This window comes from Cyclopterus lumpus, chromosome 1, assembly GCF_009769545.1.
Source record: "Cyclopterus lumpus isolate fCycLum1 chromosome 1, fCycLum1.pri, whole genome shotgun sequence".
In the NCBI taxonomy this organism is placed as follows: Eukaryota; Metazoa; Chordata; class Actinopteri; order Perciformes; family Cyclopteridae; genus Cyclopterus; species Cyclopterus lumpus.
The window spans coordinates 11,365,744-11,377,553 of NC_046966.1; the positions used below are offsets into that span (position 1 = coordinate 11,365,744).

At 41.3% G+C, this 11,810-nt stretch overlaps 1 protein-coding gene across 1 annotated transcript; it reads right to left on the reverse strand.

Annotated features, from left to right (window-relative positions):
• Positions 1–640: 640 nt before the first annotated feature.
• Positions 641–11,546, reverse strand: tmc5 (transmembrane channel like 5). The gene is made up of 20 exons (XM_034539414.1): positions 11,474–11,546; positions 10,710–10,919; positions 10,435–10,512; positions 7,731–7,847; positions 7,510–7,612; positions 7,110–7,191; positions 6,744–7,004; positions 6,082–6,224; positions 5,808–5,952; positions 5,346–5,498; positions 4,824–4,990; positions 4,309–4,384; positions 4,111–4,208; positions 3,928–4,023; positions 3,740–3,815; positions 3,051–3,184; positions 2,687–2,860; positions 1,817–1,895; positions 1,537–1,629; positions 641–1,446 (listed from the first exon to the last, which is right to left on the reverse strand). Exons 1-20 carry the CDS (start codon positions 11,544–11,546, stop codon positions 868–870), a joined length of 2,937 nt encoding a protein of 978 aa, XP_034395305.1. The 3' UTR covers positions 641–867.
• Between the last annotated feature and the right edge of the window lie 264 nt (positions 11,547–11,810).

An 11,810-nucleotide genomic window follows, 5' to 3' on the forward strand; every position in this document is an offset into this window, starting at 1 on the left:
CGGGTTTTGGAGTATGAATGAGGGAGTTCTGTGGTAAATTACATTGTTATATTATTTCACATATATGAATTGTGATGTCAGTAACTCAATAATCTTGTATAAATGGCCATGCCATGTGTCATGTGTTTACTGTGTCTATTGTTGTCTGTATGAATGTTTGGTGGGGATTAATAAAGTTTTCTAATCTAATCATTATTCTCTGTGAAACCTGATACTTGCTCGGTTGAGCTCACTTATACTTGCGGACCAGCGCAGATGGTAGCTTCTAGTTTGGTTCGTTGGATCCAGAGGAGAAAGGAGTTGGCTGCTTGCTGTTTGGTGTTGTTGTTTTTTGTGTTGTTTAATTGCATTGAAATTCCGTGTGTGTGTCAACTTTAAGTTATTAAATGACTTTCTTTTTCCACTACTCGTGTTTATTGACCTGGTTCTTCAGGGGTGACAAAAGGACAAATTAATTTTTGACTTTCTTTTATTGAGTATCTGGTGTTAATCTACATTTCACAGAGAATATAATAGTATTTACAATTTGTGTTAATGATCCAAAAATGTCAATTTAACTTACTGACATATATACTGTCATAGAAACATATTAAAAATATATTGGTAACAAAAAATAGTGCATAAAGAGGTGAACCTGCACTCTCTTCTGGCCCTGCTACAGTAGACATCTTATCACTTTGTTCTTCTGGATATACAGCAGGATTGAATATTGCAAATCTGGAGAAATTACACCATTTACGTACTTATGTACTTATGCTAATTTATCCATGGGTGACGACTCAAATCGTAAAGAGTGATTTCAGTCATCCGTTGTCCTTTTCAGTTGGGTTCCTCTCCCCACAGTAAGACCAAGTCAGACGACCTTGGTCAGTAACCGTCATCGTACTCATTCTGGGCCTGTTGCCGGGCCAACATGGCCTGTATGAGCGCGCTGGAGCCTGCTGGAGCTGAGTTCTGTGGGGAAGCGGGGAGCCGCTGAGGCCTGTCCTCTTCCTCTGCTCTCAGTCTGGCTTGCATGACTTGCATCATGACACTCGACACAGAGGACGGCAGGTCATGTGCATCGTCTGCTCCATCCTGCTCTGGTCTCTGTCTGGCTTGCATCGACTGTGTGACGATGCTGGCTGTGGTGATGCGGCTTTCAGAGAAACCTGTGCTGTAGTATTCATCCGTCTCTCGACCCTCGGCCCTCTGTCTGGCCTGCGCGGCCTGTGCGAAGGCGCTCGAGAAGGGCGAGTGTTTATCTTCATCCTGGTCGTCAGCTCTCTGGCGGGCCAACATGGCCTGAATCAGAGTGCTGGAGGCGTTGGAGGGAACAGGCACTCCACCAGTGCTGCGTCTCTCTTCCTCCTGTTCAAACTGCTGGCGGGCGAGTAACGCCTGAACCATGACGTTTGAGTTGGACTGACCGGTTGAAGAGCGGTCATCCGGACGCTGCTTGGAGTGCTAAGGATAGGAGAAAATATGTAGCGAGGTTGATGACAAATATTAGGCTGAAAGGTGAATATGTACCATGAAATAATCTTCACATCAAACCTTTCTTTGATTCTTCTGTTTGGATCTTTTATCAGGCTGAGATGTTTGGAGGTTCTGGAGCTTGTCTAACAAGAAGGACTTGTCTTTCCCTTCCTGGTGGGAGAGAGAGAGAGAGAGAAGCGAGAGAGAGAGAAGCGAGAGAGAGAGAGAGAGAGAGAGAGAGAGAGAGAGAGAGAGAGAGAGAGAGAATGCAGCCAAGGGTTAAGCAGATTAACCAAAAGGCAACCAAGCAGAAATATACAAATCAACATTTTAAGGATATTTTTCCAAACACACTCACATTAACAATCTGTTGTCTCAGTAGACCAATAAGCTGCTTGCGACCCTGAGTGACTTGCCAGAAGATGTACATAATGACACTGAGAAGGAAAATATGATAATATTATTGTAGACTTCATTTGCATAATGACATAAATATGCTCAATTGTTCATCAATGCACACACAACCACACAGTGTGCCCACATTGTTCCAGTGTGCATCAATCTCTGGTTCTATAGTCAAATCAATGTCAATAAATGCACAACAGCATTGCACTGATTGGTATGATGCAGCTCTCATGTGGCTAAATTGAGCACCATGGTTACGCTGCAGAATTTCTTTTTTCCCCAATAAACTCAAAACAACAGTTCATATATGGCTCATCTGCTTATAAAGAAACACAATATTTAATTCTCGTATTTCTAGGGATGGAAATGTTTCATTGTCCACCTCTTTGGACCTCAATGTTCACCATGAGGTCTAAATTAATTTTTTCCAATAGGCATACTTTGGTTTAGGACCAAATACATGCCAAACCAATGCCACTCCCATTAGCCTTGAACACGGTAGCATTATGACTGCTGAACATCTGCTGCTAGCATTGTCTTTGTGAGTGCGTAACATTAGTATTTAGCTCAAAGCACCGCTGTTCCTCAGTATTTAGCAAATCCAAATCTAAAATCTTCTGCGGTTGAAGATCATGTGATGATTGCAAGATTAAGAATATCAACATTAACGTGTAACGTCTGAGCAGCACATAAGACAATACATTGTGGTGTTTTCTTTCTCTTGGGGTTGGGTCTACAGGCCCAGAATGAGTAAAAATGGGTTTTGCAAAAACTGATTCACTGGATTTCCAATGCACCAACACAGTCCATGTCACACACTTACATGATGATGAGTGAGATAAGAAAGTAGAAAATTTCACTTCTGATGACATGTTGGTAGATCCAGACGGCCCATTGAGAACCAGCGATCTCCTCCAGATCATCTATCCACACTCCAACCACACTGAAGGTGCTGTTGAGTCCCCGAAAAGGGCCGCACTGCTCCGAGGGCGTCAGGCTACAGCGCAGGACAAGGTGGACAAAGCAAGACAAGTGTGTGTTGTGTACATGTAAAGAATACAGCACGTATCAAAGACTGGAACTGTTGGGTTTATTAGAATCTTCTTTCTTTCTTGTAAAATAATGTTTTTTACTCTAGGTTGTGATTTAAAAGTTTATAATATAAAAAATAGGTAATGTCCTCGTACCTCCAGGCAGTGTATGCAACCATGGACAGGGCACCCACAAAGAAAGGGAAGAAGAGGAGGGCAATAAAGATTGTTTGCATCTGAGCTGCTCTGCCCGTCCGTCGCGGAGGCTGGCAGTTCTGGATCAGGCTGACCTGGGGAGACACACACGCACACACGCACACACATACAAAACACAAACACCATGTTCCACTCATTATTATTGCAATACCTCATGGTATTATTAAAGTTTACAAAACCATGAGCTCATTTCAGCCAAACATAAAATCTGTTTTACTCCCTAATAAATAACATGAAGATCTCATAAAGGCTTTGAAAAGCATTGCTTCAAAAGGTCATTCAGCATGGTCATGAAACATTCAACAACACCAGATCCGACCCGGGTCAAATTACCAATTATACTGAATTAATTTACTCCGGGATTGATTGACCTTTCTTGGTATAGTACAACCAAAAGGTTTACTCCATAAACCCTACCATTCTTTACTGTGACATCAAATAAAGCATGCTGTCAATGTGATGAAAGGACTGAATTCAATTATTGAACCAGGTGCACAAATAGCGTAACATGAGCCTAAAACATTATATAGAGCAGCTTGAGCAGTGATGGCATTGTTTCTTCCTATGGCTGTGTCATCATGGCAGTTTTATATCACCAAGGCCTCTAAACTTTATGAACCTGCATTTACCTTCTTTAAGTAAAACAAAATTAAAAATTTGAAGATCTGGATTGCAGGCAGCAGAGGAGAGAAGTATATTCCAATCCTATGGGGAGATAGTAGAGGATAAACTTAGTTGTAATATTATTTTAGCACTGAGAGCAGAAGAGAAAACACAAATCCTGAGCTATAGTAAGTGTTGACTGTAATGATCTTACCAGGCCAGAGTCTGTGCATAGATGAGTTCAAGGACATTTCTGGCTACGTCAAACTCTGGTACCCCCAGACGAGGTAGCAATCTCGTCCCAATCACACTGTTGCAAAGAAATTATGATTTAGATTTAGGTTAACCTACCCCATTTGTATGATTGCGAAGAATAAACTGAAAGTGTGTAACTCACTTGCTAAGAAACTCTCCAAAGAAGGATCCCAACATCAGAAAAAGGAAATCAACAATGACCAGCCGGTACAAAGCCTGACCGACAACGGACTCCCAACACTGTGAAGAACACAACAGGTTAATAAATGACTCTATTAGACTAAACTAATACTGGTGTATTTAAAGATGGCAAGAATGGGTTGATCTCTGTAAAACATACTGAAAACTTCTTCGCCACCACGTTCATCCAGTAATAACACAAGACGGCCAGAATGGACATCTTGAGAAACACGTTTCTTTGGGAAAAGAGAAAAAAAGGATTATTGATGCTCAAAGGTATATTTAGTTTGTATGGGAAATATGCCTATTTGCTTCCTTGCTGAGAATTTGGGGAGAAGATTGATACCACCACTGTGTGAACGCAGCCGGTTAGCTTAGCATAGGATAAAGACTAGAAACAGGTAGAAACCACTAGCCTGGCTCTTTCCCAATGTGACACATTCATCAGAGAAGCTGCTTGGCAGTTTTGTTACCTTTAGACAGAGACATGCTAGCTATTTCCCCCTGTTTCCAGTCTTCAAGCAAAGTTAATCGACCAATTAATCGATCAATCTTCTCATCAAATTATTGGTAATAAAACAAATAAGTGCATTTCACAAAGACTCCTTCACAATGACACATTCCTTGATCATTGTCCTTTAATTCCCATGATATAATGTGTCCCTGCTGTCGAACCTGACGACCAGAGCGTAGATCTGTCTGCGCTGGCTGGAGTAGGGCTCAAACTTGTTGAAGAGGGAGTAGAATAGTGGGACAACCAGGTTCATCAGAGACACCACAAAGGGAACCAGGAGAGTCTCTGCCTCCTGAAGCAGAGACCAGTTGGCAGCATCTGTTGCCTGCTATAAAGATAACAGATGGAGGTCAGCTCCAGATAGCGCCAAAGAGCAAACAGAAAATAAATGAAGCCAACCCTGCACTGCCGGTAAATGATTTGACTCTATTGTAAGTTGCTGACTCATTACTGTAAGTTGCAAGCTTATGACACATGCTAGACCAAATACTTTACCATGCCATAAAGTAGTATCATACGCAGTTTATCTAAACATGCAAACAAAGGGGATTTTTTAAATGGGGAAATTATCTTCCAGACGGAGAATAATCTTTTTTTTCTTCTGTTCTCTGTATTTTATATCAAGTGAAAAAAACGAGTCCAATTTAACAATAGGACTAATTATTCAATCTTTACTTGTGTACCTGCTGTTCGTATTGGCAGAGATAATAGATGCTAGCTCCACATCCGACAGCCAAGCCGGTGGATAGGAGCCAGGAACCCAGATAAACCCCAAAGTGTTTCAGCTTTTCAGAGAGGGTTAGCAACTCCCTCTGGGCCTTCTCTGACAAAGACTCCTGAAGAGATCGTAAGAGGATAATCATGAAAAATAATGAGGCTTCATGATTTGTGTTTTAACAGGAATTAACCTCTAACAGATCAAAGTGTGAGAAATCTGTTGAAAGCTTAATGTGCGAATATCATTTGCGGCTACGGCTGACTTCCAGAAGTTGAATTAGTGGAAATGCACTGTATAAACATGTCATTCAGAGTTGCTTGTTTCAGATATATTTCATGATATTGAGATGAAAAGATCCTACAATAAAACAAATCTCTCTTTCCTGGTGTCTTGAGAGACAAAAGGGGGTTTGAAACATAATAGTCACCTTGAGTTGGACACGGAGATTGTTCTTGCGCTGTCTCACTGCTCTTTCATTGGTAATGCTAAAGTCCCAGCTGCAGAGAAGCTGCCATGCACTGTTTGAAGTTGGGTCTGCTAGTACGTAGTTTTTCTTGAATGAGCTGTCCATGCTGCGAGAAGGAAATAGATAACATACAATTATCGTTCCAAGGGCTGTTAACCTGAATGACAATTAGAAGGGCAAAGGGCATGTGCAGCAAACCTAAAGCACATTCTAGTTGTACAGAAAAGGAACAAACCTGAAGATAAGTGTAATTCCACACAGAAGCATGTAGACTGCAATGGTGAAGAAATAGGCCAACTGCATGTTGTAGTCCGCCAGGACATGCAGGGTTTCATTGCTGTAGCCACCGTAGTACAAGACAGTATGCTGGAAGTAACCCTGAAGAAACCAAAACACATCGACTATGCATTGGAATTTTTTTTCTGAACATCCATATTATATATTGTTTTATTTTTTATATATATTATTATTGATTGTCTATTTGGGAGCAGCGCAACACGCTGTAAACAGAATGTGTTAGCGAACAGTTTCCTATTGACACATCCAGCAGCCACGGAGTAAGTGCTCCAGTATGTTCACCAGCTAGTTGCTCACTATGTCTGCCGGTTGGGTATGGGCAGGTAGTGTATAGTTGTTTTATGTGAGTTTATTTTGCTGAAAACAGCTGCCTTTGGTGGGAGTGGACCAAAAGATTACAGTTGCAGAAAGCCAAAAATGAGCTGAAAGACGCTAAAAGGTTCAGTAATGCTTCTTTGTGTGGTCATTAATACAAGCCACTTTTAAAAGTAATTTAATCCACTGTTGATATAAAAAAATATTGATCACAGTAGCTTTAAATTGCACAATGAATTTATAAATATTAGGGATCATTTGGATAGTTTACAAGTCTCCACTTACAGCTCCAGATAGTATCTCCAGTCCTCTGAAGCTCACATTGGGAGGTATACTGGAAAAAGGGTTGTAAACCAGCAGCGGGATGGTGATGAAGCCAAAGTTGACCAGGAAGGAGAAAATGTTGAACATGAGCAGCCACTTGAGGAACACGAAATAGATGAGGACACTGGAGCCAAACTTGCCACCAATCTCTTTCATGATGCCTTGCCACAGCTCCAGGCTCTGCCTGGCTGAACTTATACTGTAACCACACCTGCGGAAAGACTGAGATAGCAACTTATGTGACATGTAGCATACAGCATAGGTTATACATGGTGATACTCAGAATGAGTTGTTAAAGTAGGGTGTTGCAGGGTGTTGTTTACTTACCAGTGACACATTCTCAGAGAAATCTGCAAAACATGTGAACTGGTGAGATTGCCTGGAAGACTTGAAGGCCAGCACTTGGCTCCTGTGGAGGTCATTTAGAACAATGTTTGGTGTGATAATGACATTAGTACCTTACAGGTCTGAAGCTCCTCATGAATTAGATACATTGTGTCCCAACGCCACAGGAAAACCTTCTGGACATTCCGTCATTTTAATGGTTTCTTGTGAAATGTACTTTGTGCACATACAGTATATGTATATTTTCCTCCAGAGATCTCTATTGCAACTCTCTGCATACAAACCTCTTATTTTATGGTTCACGGCAGAGTGTAATGGTTAACCAGGGATGGCGCTGACAAGGAAGCGTATAAACTTTAACTGCTTGCCCATCAAGACCCACCTGATATGTTTCTTCTCGTCTAAGCTTATTGGAAGATCCCGAATGGCATGAATTCGGTCTCGTGTTGACAGGGCAACGAGCTCCTTGACCAGGTTCTGTTCCTCTGTCACACACAAGATGACAAGATGGGACCTCCCTGTTATCTTTAAACAGGCTCCAATCCACAATGTAGATCAGGTGTCACTCTTCACATTGCAATCCGACACACGGCAAGTTCTTACCATTCTCCATCTCGTTCCTGATGGCGTCCTCGGTGAAGGCTACATGGGCGGGATCCCCGTTAGGAAACATGCTCATCCTTCTCATCGTCATTCCCCTCCATCTCATTGTCATGTTACCTGGACGAACGCACAGGAAGAGAAGAAGGTGCTTTGCTGATGGGCAGTGATGGTCAAGAAATATTCCTCAGAGCTCGATGTATAATGGTGACCTCACGAGGCAAATGAAAAATACAGGAGCAAGGTGCCATAAAGGTTGGCTTTTTTAAATGGAACACCTGCAGCTACTCACACAGGTAAACATGTAGTCTCTCACCACAGCTTAACATGTATTTACTTTCAACTCTTTATATTTTCCAGATTAACTACATATAGGCTTTGTGTGTATTTCCCACTGTAAATACGTTTAGTACAGCTGATAAGCTAATGTGGGTGCTATCATGCCACTGTATTTACATTATCTTTACTCCTGATAAAAACTATGACACTGTAGCTGCTGACACCACAGCCAGACTACTGTGGCAACGGCTTTACTAGAGGGACTACTGTCATCCACAGGTAATGTGGTAATGCTTCACAATATAGCCTGCTAATTACAGTATAATAAAGTTGCATTATAATAAAACAGAGAATCTACAGCCATGCTAACGGCTCTGTGAGGAAAGTGATGTTGTGAAAATTGTACTGATGGCAAGATAATTAGTTTTATTTGGTCATTAACTAACGTATTGGACAAATTAAAATGTTGATCTGATAACACATAAAGTGAAGGTAGCGCCAAAGTTATCACAGTTCATAGAGCAATGATAGTTTGAACCTAACTCCATGGAAAGGTATACAAAAGTTGTTGTGACACTTCAGTATGGACATACTAACAGACATATTGGCATCCATAGAGCCATGCTGTCTTTATGGCTAGAAATATAAATATCTCTCTTTATGTTGAAAACATGAACTAAAGGTTTCCCACAAGGTTTTCCCCACAGCACCCTTCCCTCTGTTTTATTTTCTTTGCCAACTTCTTTGTCTTTCTTTTCATTTCTTGCTGTGCGGAGCCTCCATTAATAATTATCCAGAAGGACTTTGCTACGGTAATTGATAATCAAAGTTGACAGGTCGAAATTACCGTATTTTCCGCACTATAAGTCGCACTTAAAAGCCTTTAATTTTCTCAAAAAACGACAGTGCGCCTTAAAATCCGGAGAACCTTTATATATGGATTCATTCTGGCTGTGCTTACTGACCTCGAAGCAATTTTGTGTGGTACACGGCGCTCTGTCAAAATGTTTTAGTACGACTTTGGTAAACTACAAAGCTGCACCGCTTGCAGCATTATGGTGCGTTCACACCAAACGCGTTGCGAATATTCACAACGCTTTACTCGCGTCAGTTTATTCGCCTGTCAAGTTGTGTTCATTTGTGTCTTTCGCAACCAGTTGCGAAAAGGGGGCGTGGCTTATCTCTGTGGCTTGTCTCAGTAAAAACAATTATAAATTCCTCCATCCACCACGGTCGAAATAACCACTAGTTCTGCTTTATACTTGTTGTGGACATCCCATAAACGTTGGAACATCTAACGCCCTGGTGTTTGGGTTCATAACATCACCCGTAGGCTCACACAGCTCGGGGAGTTTCACCGACTCCGCCTCGATAACTTCCGCTTCCAGCGCTACCAGAGCAGCAGCAGCCCAACAGGCGGAGCATCTCAACGCTGATTGGCTGGCGAGTTGCGAAACTTTCGCAACTCGCGTTGGAAGTTGAAATATTTCAACTCTAGCGAAATTTCGCAAAGCGCGAAACGCGTCTATCGCAACACCCGGCGAATTTCAAGGCTATCAGTCACGCAGTAGAACATGAGAATAGAGCCGCTGCGAGAGAATTCAACATTAATGAATAAATGGTACGGAAGTGGAGGAAGCAAGAAGATGACCTGCGCCAAGTAAAGACCACACAGAGTTACGCTAGCGTTTGATTTAGCGGTATCAGACTGTTTTTTTTACGTGTTACAACTGAACAAGGTTGGGAGTTATTGTGAATACGCTCATTAACGTTTGAACAATGTTGAGTTATTGTGAACACGTTTAATAAAGTTTAACTGACTGACTGTTTTGTTTCGCTTAATGCGCCTTATAGTCAGGTGCGCTTTATATATGAAAAAAGATCGAAAATAGACCATTCATTGACAGTGCGCCTTATAATCCAGTGCGCCCTATAGTGCGGAAAATACGGTAACCTCACGTTTACTTTCAATTATTGTCTTGTAATGAATGCACTTATAGTGGATTTTCATTTAAATTAATTTAATTTGTCTTGTCAAATGTCTGTTAAATCACGATCTATGCCCGAAAAATGTAACACAATGGGGATTAAGCCTATGACCCACTCATAAAAGTATAGAAATATTTTTGCAGTATTAGACACTGGGTGTCTGCGGGGACATTCAAGGAAAAAAAAATGCTATATTATTGTATACACAGAAAAAGATTGAAATATGCACACAATTTAAAAAAAACATGACGCTTATGAATCAACAAAAAAGGCTCCAGACTACTAAACACAATTACATAATTTTCTCTCGAATAGAAATTCTAAACCAACCAGGGTCGAAAAGTTCAGGATTGTCACTTTAACAACGATGTGTGTGTGTTTTAAGCAATACCATAACAAAGAACCTGTAATGTATCGATTAAGTTAGTTTAACCATTACCTGACATTGCAGAAGAAAGGCGGACAGGAGGTGATTGATCATACTGGGAGTCAGGTGGGATTTGGAACATACTGTGATCTGAATAAAAGTACGAAGACACAATAGAAGTATCAACAGAACCGTTACTTAGCAACACATAGAGAGGCACGTGCAAAAATATATAGCCAAATGACTGAGTAGGCAACACCAAATGATGTTGCTTATTTCCTGTGATACGGTACAGAGAGTAGACAGATATCAAAATGCACACACAAACTTAAATATTGGTAACTCACTGAGGTCATGCTGCCACGCCGGACTCCCTGAGTGCGTCGAGATGAGACCCATGGGGATGCTTTCTCTCCCCCTAGAGCTCTCCTCATGCCAGCGCCCCGATGGCACTCTCTCCACAGCAACATTACCGCTGGTCTGACCCGTGGAGTAATGTCCGTCTGCCCTGTCACTCCTGGCATAGGGGTTAGTGTGGGGGGTTTTACTAGGAGACACAGACCACACGGGACAAATAACGTTACACGACAGATATAACGTTTCGGTCATCGTTTGTGTTTATGATACTAGCACAGGGGTTATCAGTTCAGGAAAAGGAACTGGAATTCCAAGATCATTACCTGTAATTAAATGTCATAGATATGAATCAGATGGATTTCCTGTGGGTAATTTTGAGACTATAATATCCTACAAGGAAGTGCAGGATTAGGTTTCGAGACTAGAAAATAATGGACTAGCATATATGTGTCCCTGAAGTTGACTGTAAGGTCTTTTTTCAAAACTTTTCTTAAGACTTTAACATTTTTATCCAAAAGGTAAAAAAAGAAATTGGATCCCTCGTACAGCCTGGGAGGATAAATAGTACCCAGCTGCCTGTTCCTTGAGGACGCCCTGTTCATTCCCTCACAGTACAAAACACGTTTGCCCTTAGATAAGTAAAGACACAGCACTCTTTCAAACACATTCTTTGATGAATCAAGGTTGTCCATGATAAATGGTTCACTGATGAACATTTGAGGACAAAACCACATTTGATGTTTTATTACCACAAACCTATCAATTTCCAGAGTCTCGCTGTCATGGTAGGCAGGGTTGAAGAATCCTTCGCTTCTGTAACTTGTCATGAGACCTGTCAAACGTATCCTTTCCCTCTTCTTCGGAGACAGCGATGATCCTTCAGCTCACCCTGTCGCAGTCACTTGTCAATGTTGTTTGTATAATCCAGGTTCAGTAATACACTGTAAAAAAAGAAAGAAACTCTTTAGATGAAGTTATCATGAGAAAAATAAGAGTATATGCTTTCATCACATGATGCACTGAGGCTTTGGTTGCCAGCAAAGTCAACTTTAATATTGTCTAAACAAGAAGCATCACATGTTGAGGCCAAG

Excerpts from the sequence above, each read along its gene's own strand:
- tmc5 (XM_034539414.1), bottom strand. The coding sequence starts at position 11,546 with ATGACAAGTTACAGAAGCGAAGGATTCTTCAACCCTGCCTACCATGAC. Across the intron at positions 7,848-10,434 it reads CCTTTCTTCTGCAATGTCAG|GTAACATGACAATGAGATGG; the intron begins GTAATGGTTAAA and ends GCGTTCGTCCAG. Across the intron at positions 4,385-4,823 it reads ATCTACGCTCTGGTCGTCAG|AAACGTGTTTCTCAAGATGT; the intron begins GTTCGACAGCAG and ends CTTTTCCCAAAG.